General features: G+C 36.6%; 1 protein-coding gene across 12 annotated transcripts in view; it reads right to left on the bottom strand.

The window, feature by feature from the left end:
- The window catches only part of CSPP1 (centrosome and spindle pole associated protein 1), a 132,563-nt gene that overhangs the window by 80,016 nt on the left and 40,038 nt on the right, over positions 1 to 12,509 (bottom strand). For 9 of the 12 annotated variants that reach the window (XR_012093703.1, XR_012093704.1, XR_012093705.1 and 6 more), the window contains 4 exons: positions 11,254 to 11,352; positions 8,446 to 8,516; positions 2,370 to 2,463; positions 590 to 647 (listed from right to left, as the gene is read on the bottom strand). The exons of 2 other annotated variants lie outside the window; for them this stretch is intronic. Coding sequence is in view for 7 of the 10 variants with exons in the window: in XM_073018143.1 (XP_072874244.1) it covers positions 590 to 647; positions 2,370 to 2,463; positions 8,446 to 8,516; positions 11,254 to 11,352 (322 nt within the window). In the remaining 3 variants the exon portion in view is untranslated. The remainder of the gene's footprint in view (positions 1 to 589; positions 648 to 2,369; positions 2,464 to 8,445; positions 8,517 to 11,253; positions 11,353 to 12,509) is intronic. One more of the 12 variants, XM_073018138.1, reaches the window with a different exon arrangement.

Genomic DNA, 12,509 nt, shown 5'->3' with positions numbered 1-12,509 from the left:
ACTACATAACCAACTACAGAAAAAATAAATTGTGGTAAAAACACAGAAAAAATAAATTGTGGTAAAAACAATAAATTACCTCCTCCTTACTTAACTGCAATGATGTGAGTAATTCATTCCACTTAACGATGAGAATTGCAAAATTCAAGTAAAAATAAGATTATTATCTCTCTAATGTTACAATAAGTAACAATTACTAAAACGCTTTAAAAATAAACTCTTCGGTTTTCTCAGAAATCATTCCAATATAAGAAAAGTAAATGATCAAGATGTATTCAAGAAAAATATTAACATCAATTATAAATTTAACCAAGATAACTCTCCATGGAATAGTACGTGTGAACAAAGCAGAGAGAACTAATTTAAAATAAACTTTAAAAAATGACACGCAAATGAAAAAGGAAATATTATGTCAAGGAAATAACAGTTAAGAGAATTTACACTTTATGAGAACAGTTTTAATTAATTTTATTACTGTTCAAATTGGTCTACTCTCTTTTTCTCCCAATATTCTCTATCCCCACCTGCCACCACATTTGAGGATCATCTGATGAAAGATTAAACATTAAACGATGCCAGAAACCCTTACCGATTTCTCAGGGTCTTGTGCTCCAGACGCTGCAACCCTGAGTTCTAAATCTTTTTCTCTAAACAAAATTAAAGTTTTACATATTAAAAAGATAAACTATCAAAATTATAAATCATCACTGAAAGAAGCTTATACACAAAGTCTATGCAATATATCTACAAAAACAAATAATTCCTTTAACTGACATTACAGCCTTAAATAATACTGAAAGCCAAATTTTTTTTACTTGATACAAAGTAAACTAGAATTCACATGTAACTTAGACTATGTATCTCTAAGCCAATGCCCAGAGTATTTCAAAGACTAAGTAATTCACACAAAATAAAATACAGAAATAAAATCTTTACCTTGCAAAACTAAAAACCTCTTTTAGGGCACACATATATTTTCAGTTAGCAAAAAGAAGGGTAAAAATTTAAATATATCTACCATACTTCCTAATAACAGGGTTTTTTTTTAAATGTTAAAGATAACTAACATCAAACAGTAGATATTGGCTTCCTCTGAGATAGAAAAAGGTAAAAACTAAGAGATAACAGGTCTCAAATTCTCTCAAAACAAGATATCTATTCCTAATTTTGTTGTTGCTGTTGTTGTTGTTGAGTCAGAGTCTCGCACTGTCTCCCGGGCTGGAGTGCAGTGGCGTGATCTCGGCTCACTGCAACCTCCACCTCCCAGGTTCAAGCAATTCTCCTGCCTCAGCCTCCTGAATAGCTGGGACCACACGTGTGTGCCATCACGCCCGGCTAATTTTTTGTATTATTAGTAGAGATGGGGTTTCACTGTGTTAGCCAGGATGGTCTCGATCTCCTGACCTCGTGATGTACCCGCCTCAGCCTCCCAAAGTGCTGGGATTACAAGCGTGAGCTACTGTAATTTCGAATTTTAATCTATATTTAAAATTTCTAATTTTAAACTCTATTCCTAATTTTAAACTATAATATTTCATAGGTATTTCAACAAGAAAGACTATAAACAATGATACCTATATACAACATAAATACTTGTGATTTATCATTCCTGTGGAATTGAGGAAGCCATTGAAGTTTTTTGAGCAGGGCGCCAGTCTGATTAGTGTATTTTTTGACAGTTAATATCATAGTGTGCTGGATCTATTGGAGCAGGGAGAAGGGAGTTGGGAAGACTAGTTATTAGTTAGGAAGCTATTGCTGCAACCCAGGTCAGATGTAGAGAGGACTCATCCAAGGTTAATGGCTCTGAGAATAGAAAGAAGGAGGGGGCCTCATATGAAGTGAGTAAGAGAGGACAAGGAATACAAGTCATAGTGAGATTTTGAGGTTCCATTATTGAGCTATTAATAGAAAATGTAGAGGGACAGTTGGTTTTGAGATGCTCATTTGGGATGGAAATGTTAAATTTATAGGATACAATTTTTTTTTTTGGCACGTATGTGTGTGTGCATACCATTTCATATGGCAAAAAATACTTTTATATTTGTTACTATATATGGGATAATCCAGAGGGTGTATCTGTAACATTAAATGCTACCTTAAATCAAAAACTGAAGAAACCAATGAAGGAAGTAAAAGGTCTATCACAGAATATACAAATACTCTCACTTGCAACTTATGGTCAAAACAACAACAACAACAAAAACTCTCTTGGTATTTATTTTCCTTGTTGATTTACCATGTAGAGACTAAAATATAAGTGATTTACAAATCAAACATCATATTAGAAAGACAACCCCTTATTTAACCATCTACACAAATGCATTTTAAACTCAAAATATCTCTTTTAAATGCAAACCTTTCATTACCGTCTCTTGTTCCTCTGTTGCTCAGCCATTTGTTCCAACAGTTCTAGTCTGTATTTCTCTTTCCTTCTCTGAATAAGTTCTCGATCTTCACCTCCTAGATAGTGGTATCAGAAAAATGCAATCTTAACTCTTAAGTATCATATGCAATTAGAAAGTCAAGTCCTTAAAAACTCTGTCTTAATTGTATCATATAATTACTGAATATGCAAGAAATACAGAAGGAAAAAATCACATAAATCAGTCCTTATTCAATTATTTTTGTAATTTATGGGTACCTACTATGTGTCAAACACAAGATACAGTAATCATGCCCATGCCTCTACCAGTAGTCAAAAATTTTCCTAAATAACAGAATATTCTTATCCCAACCCCATTTTTCTAACAATCTAAATAATATTTCCATTAATATCTTCCATAAGTCTTATAAATTTAACATTTCAATCCCAAATGAGCACCTCAAAATCATCTGCCCCTCTTCATTTTCTATTAATGGACCAATACTGGAGCCTCAAAATCTCACTATAACTTGGATTGCTTGTCCTCTTCTATTCACTTCATATGAGGCCCCCTCCTTTCTATTCTCAGAGCCATTAACCTTGCATAAGTCCTCTCTACATCTGACCTGGACTGCAGCAAAAACTTCCTAACTAATATCCAGTCTTCCCAACTTCCTTCTTCCTGCTCCAATAGATCCAGTACACTATGTAATATTAACCATCATAAAATACACTAATCAAACTGGCACTCTGCTCAAAAAAAATCAGTTCTGCAGGAAAAAATATAAACCTCTCACCCTGGTATTCCTTGCACAAAAATTCAGCTAATCAAAAATTTTGAATGCAGAGAAGATTATTATTATTGCATATGTTAACACCACAAAATAACCTCTTAATCTAGATATGCAAGATCTGGAACACTACAAAAATCACAGGGTATCAAGAATGCAATTGAAACAGCAATTTCTGTACTGCCTTCATTACTGGTCTCCAACCATCAGTGGGCACACAGCATCTCAGTTTGTCCATTAAGCACAGATGTCAGCAAAAGTGAAGCTCCCATAGAGGTTACATGAATTACATTAAGATTAATAACTGTGTTTTATAATAAAAGTAAATATTCCCATTCCACTTCTGACCATGATAGAATAACCAACCACAAGACTTAACCTCACACTGTTTAAAAAACAAATAAACAACAACAACAACAAATTAGAAAAGTGGACAAAATACACAGAATAATTGTTTTCCAGACACTGGACAAGAGGTAGTACAGAACTGTAATACCTAAGGGAAGGAAAATAGATGAGGTGAGCCCTATAATCACCCAATTTCTGCCCAAATGAAATTTCCAGACCACAGATACAGGTAAAGAGGTAAAGAGAACCCAAAGAGGGCCAGGAAACTGAGCTAAATTGAATAGATAAAGAGCAAAATTCAGGAAGGCTAAAATGGCTAGAAGTTATGGAGCAAAGATCCAATAGGAAGCACAAAAAGAGCTCCAGAAATCCACAGGAGGTCCCTTCAGACTTTGCAGTGTGCTAGTTTGTGCATTCACAGAGTGAAATTCCATTTGGCCTGGCAACAAACTAAGAAGGATATGCAAACTGAACAATTCTCAGACCTGAAACAAAGGAGAAAAATCCAAGCTCTAGCCAGCTATGTTCTTGGTGGTCTTTCAGGGAACACGTCAGAAAGGTCACTCTGTAGTAGCAAGACTAAACTATTCTCTGAAAGGAAAGCTACTCTAGAGGTCCCTAGCTAAGTTTAAAACTGAACTCAGATCAAATTGGTCTTTAGTGAGGGAGAAGGAAAGGAAAAATCATTTTGGAAAAAATTCAGACTGCAGAAGCAGCCTGCTTGAAAAGTCACAGCAACAGACAAAAATAAAACCACCTGGGGGAAAAAATAAAACCTCAGGCTGCACCTGGACAGATAAGCAAGGGTCTAGCACAGAGCTCTTCGTTCTTTGTCTAATTAGTGAACTCCCAGGAAAGTTTCCACCTCCTTTCAGGCATATTCATAGTGGGAACTTGCATGGGGGTGGGGCAGGGGTGGCTTATCTAACACAAACCCAGTTATACAAACAAGACAAGCAGCTTTCTGCTTGCCTAGAGAGGTACCCAGAGCTGTATAAGGTAACACGAGTTGCACAGATAGTTTTACTGATAAGTTACCCAAACTGCTACAGAGATTAAGTTTCTTATAAAAGCTTTTCAATTCAGCTGTAACCCGGCCATCTACTTAGACTCCCCTCTTCCCTGCAGAGAGCTTTTTTTCTTTCACTTATTAAACTTTCGCTCCAACCCCACCTTTGTGTCTATATTTCTTAATTTTCTTAGACATGGGACAAAGAACCTGGGGTAATAGTTCAGACAACGAGAAACTGCTACATTAAGGAGCATGTGTGAGACTGCAACATTAGTAACAGAGAAATGTGACAATGGTAGGCAAAATTTTTTAAAGATGGCTACTACGTTCCCTGCTCCCTGCTGAATCCCTGTATAATTCCCTCCCCTTGAGAATGGGTAGGACCTGTAACTTACTTGTATACAATAGAATATGGAAGGGTGGAAAAAATATTTGCAGATGTAACTAAGGTACTGAATCAACTAATTTTGAAGTAATTAAAAGGGAGATTATTTTAGGTGGACCTGATACAATCAGGTGAAAGCCCTTAGAAGGAATGGGCCCTTCCTGAATTTAGAGATTCCTCTTGCTGGCATAAAGTTAAGTAACCATGGTAAGGAAGCCCACATGGCAAGGAACAGCAGATGGCCACTAGGAACTGTGGGTAGTCTCCAGTGGGTATCCAGTAAGAAGCCAGGGCCCTCAGTCATATAGCCACAAAGAAATGAATTCTGCCAACAACCTGCATTAGCTTAGAGGCAGATTCTTCCCCACTCAAGCCTCCGGTTAAAAAGCAGCCTGATGGATACCTGGATTATAGCCTTTTGAGACCATTAGCAAAGGATCTGTTCAGTAAACCATGCCCAGACTTGACCCACTGGAGTTGCTGCCTGAATGCAATTTCCAAATGTTCACTAGAAAAACTAGGATCAAACAACACAGAAGACCTAAAAGAGATACTTTTGTGACATTCAGGCACAAAACATGGCCCACATTCCAGACTTTCAAAGCAGACTATACAAAGCAAAAGCTGCAAGCTATGGTGAAGGGACAGAAAATCAGCTTGGGCCCAATATCCCACAATCTTACATAGCAAAGGCTTGTTACTGTTAGGGGAAGGGCAAAAAAAATCTGGTGAAAAATCTGATGCAAAACCCTCCTCAGACACAAAGAAGAGTTTAGCTATCATCCTGGGCAAGGACAGAAATGTTGAGAAAGACCCATCACTGAGGCCCAGATGCACAGGACCAGTACAGCATCAAGTAACAACCAACAGCAATATATTGCTGAGAAGGGGGAAGTGTGGAGGAAGAGATGCCCTCACTGTCAAGGACATGAAAGTCTTGCTGAAAACTGCGGAAAGTGCAGGAACACTAAGAAAATCCCTCTGGCACTCCAGGCCTCACATGAAGGACAAGATAAAGAATTCAACACTTCTCTCTAAGCAATCAATAGAAGCTGATAAAATTCATTAAGGATATACAAGACATGAACATACAATGAACTAACTTGATTTAACTGACACCTTTTTTTTTTTTTTGATACAGAGTGTTACTCTGTCACCCAGGTTGGAGTGCAGTGGCACAATCACGGCTCACTGCAGCCTCAACCTCCCAGGCTTAAGCAATCCTCCTACCTCTGCCTCCTGAGTGGCTAGGACTACGGGTGCATGCCACCACACCCAGGTAATTTTTTTATTTTTTGTAGAGACATGGTCTCCCTATGTTGTCCAGGTTGCTCTCAAACTCTTGGGCTCAATCAAGTGATCCTCCTGCTTCAACCACCCAGGATGCTGGGATTACAGGTGTGAGCCACCACACCCAGCATTAAATGACATCTATAAACTACTATACTCAACAACTGCACCATGCACATTCTTTCAAGTACATACTAAACACTCACCAAGACAGACTATATTCTGAGCCACTCAAAAAAAAAAAAAAAAAAAAGTCAAAGAAATTCAACAAACTTGAAATAACTGAAATTAATCTAATTATATTCTTAGATCTTAAGAGGCTTAAACAAGCAGTCAATAACAAAAAGACAGAAGGAAAATCCCCAAATGAATGGAATTTTTAAACATACTTCTAAATTACCTATGGTTCTCTTATAAACCCCACAATACATTTGTTATTTAGCTCTAAACTAAATCAATGATCTTACTCTTTAAATAAAGAAAAGGCCCCAAGTGACATCCTTGGGGCAAAATTATAGGAAGATAAATTTCAGTTCAATTGAAATAAGAGTATCATAACAATCACAGCCATCTGAAGATGGAATGTCCTGTCTCTAGGGATAATAAATTTCCTATAGGTATGTACAAACATAGTTTGGGGGGGAAAAGATCAACCACGAGATGAGTCATTGAATTAAATGACTTTAACAGTTTGTTTCAAATGTTAAAGAGTCCATTGTCTTACCAAATATTCATCTATAAATCCTGGATTGCATTAAACTCATGCTATTCATCTTTAAAAGGTCAGGATACAATAATCCTTTTATTGATAAAATTATTTATCAGTAGGCTCTCAGCTCAGAAAGACATTTCTCTTATTTTACCATGTTTTATAAAATACATCGGCAGGGAACAGTGGCTCACGCCTGTAATCTCAGCACTTTAGGAAGCCAAGGTGGGCAGATCACTTGAGGTCAGGAGTTTGAGACCAGCCTGGTCAACATGGTGAAACCCCATCTCTACTAAAAAAATACAAAAATTAGCCAGGCATGGTGGCACATGCCTGTAATTCCAACTACTCAGGAGACTGAGGCACAAGAATCACTTGAACCCAGGAGGTGGAGGTTGCAGTGAGCCAAGATTGTGCCACTGCACTCCAACCTCAGTCAGTGACAGGGTGACACTCAGTTTCAAAAAAAAAAAAAAAATAAATAAGAATATAGCCTTTTAAAATAAAATAAGTAAATAAAAGAAAAAAATATAGCCTTTACATGGTACTGATTAAACTGGTCAATTTTCACCTACAGATAATATACTAGAATAAAATTCTAGGTGACATACCATTTTTCTCACAAGAGTCATTCACAAGGGAACAAAAACCTGAGAATACAATGCAATTATATGTCTCTAAACCAGTATTTAATTTACTGTTTTTACGTTGAATGAATCTAGAGTGTTATTTAATTTCTTCATATACTTTACTAAAACCAAATTTCAGTTCATTTTTTTCTAACAGTTTTCACACAAAGAACAGACCTCTTTTCTATTACACATTTAAAGGTACAAACCAGAAACAACGCTCTCCTCACAGTTTCTGGTATTAAGTTGTGACAAGTGTCATATAGAAAACAAGCTTATATTCAGCAATGGCTTCTAATAAACAGAAAATTTAGACCATCATCATGACTTGAACAAAACACCTTCTCAGAAACTACATGAAAAGAACAAAGGAAAGAAAGGTTTAATTTGTAGAAAATAAACTAATATACAAAGCAGTTTTGTACTAGCTGAAGAAACTAGAAAGAAGAATTAAGGAAAAAACTATCATATATAAAACAAAATTTTTTAAAAAGCAGAAGGTAAGAAACAGCCACACTGCAACAGAGTGCTAATAAAATATGGAATTAAAAGCTCATTACTGATTGGTAATGATCAATCCATTTTGCAAAGAAAAGATTACTGAAACTAATAATTTTATCATCACCTATGGAAAGCACATCAGTAAATAATTTAGCTTTAAAATTATACATAGATGTGTTCATGAATATCATGAATAAAAATACAAAGATATATAAAATTTTAAAAATACAAAATAAAGTTATACATAGAGCTACATAAGCTAAATGATTAGCATAGTAACTAGTCATAAAGTAAGCACTTACAAATATTTTCTACTGTTAGTAAAAATAGTATTAATCACAACACTGAGTGCTCACTAAAAAAGGATTATAAGACACTCTGTACAAGTCCAACTAATTGGAAGTTTTGTGCCTACCAAAGAGCATCCCTGCAAAAGGACTACAAGCATCTTGATTAGCAGATTTGGATGGTTCATTGTCTGAAGCACTAAAGAAAAAAAGACAGAGAAACAGAGTAAGTTAAAATCCAGATAATTTACAGGAAGCAAAATTTTACAGTAAAATGTAGATATGAGTTATTAGCCTTTCAAAGTACTATGGACATTATAATATTTACAAATTTTTAAGGTTAAGGTAAAATCATGGCATTCTATCTCTTTATACAGTGCAACTCCAATGTATTCAGGCCTAAAAAAAAAAAAATTTTGGCCAGGCATGGTGGCTCACACCTGCAATTCCAGCACTTTGGGAAGCCTACATGGGTGGATTGCCTGAGGTCAGGAGTTGGAAATCCGCCTGGCCAACATGGTGAAACCCCGTCTCTAATACAAAAAAATTAGCTAGGTGTGGTGGCAGAAGCCTGTAATCCCAGCTACTCAGGAGGCTGAGGCAGGAGAATCAACTGAAACCAGGAAGTGGAGGTTGCAATGAGCCGAGATAGCATCACTGTGCTCCAGCCTGGGCAACAAGAGTAAGACACATCTCAAAAACAAAAACAAAAGTGTTCAGCTTGCTTCACTGGCTATATAAGTTCTCAAATAAAATCTTTTTCAGGCTGGGTGTGGTGGCTAACACCTGTATTACAGCACCTTGGGAGGCCAAGGTGGGCAGATCGCTTGAGGTCAGGAACTTGAGACCAGCCTGGCTAACATGGTAAAACCTCATCTCTACTAAAAATACAGAAATTAGCTGGGCATGGTGGCATGCGCCTATAATCCCAGCTACTTGGGAGGCAGAGGCAGAAGAATCACTTGAACCCGGGAAGCAGAGGGTACAGTGAGCCAAGATCACACCACTGTACACTGGGTGACAGTACGAGACTCTGTCTCAAAAAAAAAAAAAAAAAAATCCTTTTCATAAAAAAAGTTACCCCAGTTAAAAAAAAAAAAAAAAAAGGAATATAAGTGCACATAAGACCGGGTGCAGTAGCTCACGCCTGTAATCCCAGCACTTTGGTAGGCCAAGGCGGGCGAATTACCTGAGGTCAGGAGTTCGAGACCAGCCTGGCTAACATGGTGAAATTCCATCACTACTAAAAATACAAAAAAATTAGCCAGGCGTGGTGACGAGCGCCTCTAATCCCAGCTACTCAGGAGGCCGAGGCAGGAGAATCACTTGAATCAAGAAGGCAGAGAGCCAAGATCGTGCCACTGCACTCCAGTCTGGGCGACAGAGTGAGACTCCATCTCAAAAAAGAATAAAAAGAAAAAGAAAAAAGAAAAGTGCACATAAATTTAAAAAAAAAGAAGAGAAAGAATGACCTATGCACACACTTAGAAAAGATCATCCCTAAAAACACTCCTTCCTGGCCATGCACAGTGGCTCATGCCTGTAAGATCCCACCATGAGTTTGGGAGTTCAAGACCAGCCTGGACAATGAAGATCCTGTCTCTAAATTAAAAAAAGAAAATTTTAAAAAAATTTTTTTAAAAAAAACTAGGCAGGCATAGTGGCACATGCCTGTAGTCCCAACTACTCCAGAGGCTGTGGTGGGAGGGTCACTTGAGCCTGGAAAGTCAAGGTTTCAGTGAGCTATATCATGTCACTGCACTCCAGCATGGACAACAAAGCTATCTCAAGAAAAACAAAAACAAAAACAAAAAACCTCCTTTCTTGGAAGACTGAAACAAGGGGAAAAAAATCCTCAAAGGAAACTTAATTAATTAGAACGAAACAGCAAATTATCTTCTTGCAAGCAGTGTTTATATATTATTTTTCTTAGAAAAAATAGGCATCTTTCTTGACATATGACATCATATTCACTGTATACTATAGATTCAAAACCATTTATCCTTATGTACAATACCGGAATGCCACCAAAATGATAAAAAACTGTAAGTAGAAAGAGAACATAAAGATAAAATACATATAATTTCCTTTCAACACGACAGAAATATATACGAGCACTAATTTTACAAAGTTAAGCATAAAAGCTATCTACTTGATAAACTGAAAATCAAAAATAAACTTTTGAAAGAAAAATTCACACCACAGGAACATTCCCAATTTTTTTTTTTTGAGATGAGTCTCACTCTGTTACCCAGGCTGGAATGCAGTAGCACTATCTCAGCTTATCACAACCTCTGCCTCCGGGGTTCAAGTTATTCTCCTGCCTCAGCCTCCTGAGTAGCTGGGATTACAGGGATTATTACCAGGGATTACAGGGATTACCATGCCTGGCTAATTTCTTTTTTTTTTTTTTTTTTTTTTTTTTTTTTTTTTTGTATTTTCAGTAGAGAGGGTTTCACCATGTTGGCCAGGCCAGGCTGGTCTTGAACTCCTGACCTCAAGTGATCCGCCTGCATCGGCCTCCCAAAATGCTGGGATTACAGGCATGAGCCACCGGGCCCAGCCACACTTTCAATTTATTTCCAGTCAAGTTGCATCACCATGACTCTAAGATATTTTAAGTTTTTAGTCCATTAAATTATACTTATTTCTTTTATTATTTCAAACAAATTTACATACTTCGTAATGATAGGGACATCTTCAGAACATCCTGGCACACTTTATAACCAAAAACTTGTTCTTTAAAAGAATGCTGTAAAGTACTATCAATTTTCATTTAGTACTACCTCCTCATCCTTTCTTTTCCTTTAATTCACTTCTAAGAAGAAAGGCTGTTAATTTACTACACCTTTCTACTTTTTCAGTTAGCCAGTTTAAGGCACATTCTGTTTCACAATGTAATAACTAAAGGGGATAATTTGTATTACATACTGTACCTTTTATTTTCAGCAGATGAAATTCTTATGTTTGACTGTTCTATAACATCCCCATCATGTTCCATAGGAGGCACATTCCCTCGTCTATTCCTGTGCATCCTTAAAAACATATTAGCTTATAAAGAATGTTCCACATACAGACCTTCTTATAACACTTTGGTGGTTTTACATTTGATGTTGGCAACATTAAAGGGAACAAAGTGTTATAATGAAGTTTTACCATAAACACATTCTAAAATTAAATAGAATTTGTATGATCTGCTGGTTAATGAGACACTAAGAGTTTAAATGTAATAATCTTTTCTAAAAAGATTATAAATTATTTTAATGTACTCTCTGTAAGTTTTGATTTTTAAAACTACAAATATACTAACACTTTTTTATCATTCTATTTAAAAGTGAACTGAACACCTACTGGGTATTCGGACACAGTCCCTACACTCACAAAGATTATAGTCAAAATTCAAAATGAGAACATTTTTTAAATCAAAATTCATAGAGTCTGTGAATTATTTCATTGTATATATAACCTTCTTTTTTTTTTTCTGAGACGGAGTCTTGCTGTGTCGCCAGGCTGGAATGCAGTGGCGTGATCTCAGTTCACTGCAACCTCTGCCTCCCGGGTTCAAGTAATTCCCCTGCCTCAGCCTCCCAAGTAGCTGGGACTATAGGCGCGCACCACCACACCTGGCTAATTTTTTGTATTTTAGTAGAGACGGGGTTTCACCCTGTTGGCCAGGATACTCTCGACCTCCTAATCTTGTGATCTCCCGCCTCGGCCTCCCAAAGTGCTGGGATTACAGGCATGAGTCACCGCGCCCTGTCATAACCTTTTTAACTTAAAAATACAGCAGCAGTCTGTAAATTAAATCAAATGTAACAAACCATGACATTTGCTAACACTGTAAATCACAGGAAAGAATAAATGTCACTGATAGGCGAATGGAAAACATTAACAGGGAAAATGATTAGCTAACTTTACTTACGAGGTCATAAACAACAAAAAGAAAGATTAGCATGTTTTCTATTTTCTTCTTTAAAAACCTTTTTGGAAAATAATAATGAATAAATGTTTTTCAATCGATCTTTTTTCCATTTGGCAAACACTGATTTTATTTTTAGCTTAATTTATCATACCATAGAAACCAACATGACTTTTTATACCAATACTTATCGGCGTTCATGAAAATCAGCATTTCATAATCACTTCAAAGTTTCTTTACGTGGCTGTTGAGTTACCCAACTATACTGTCTTT

Source organism: Chlorocebus sabaeus, chromosome 8 (assembly GCF_047675955.1).
Source record: "Chlorocebus sabaeus isolate Y175 chromosome 8, mChlSab1.0.hap1, whole genome shotgun sequence".
Classification (NCBI taxonomy): Eukaryota; Metazoa; Chordata; class Mammalia; order Primates; family Cercopithecidae; genus Chlorocebus; species Chlorocebus sabaeus.
Note: the sequence above shows the minus strand (reverse complement) of the source record. Positions and strands in the feature narration are given on the sequence as shown.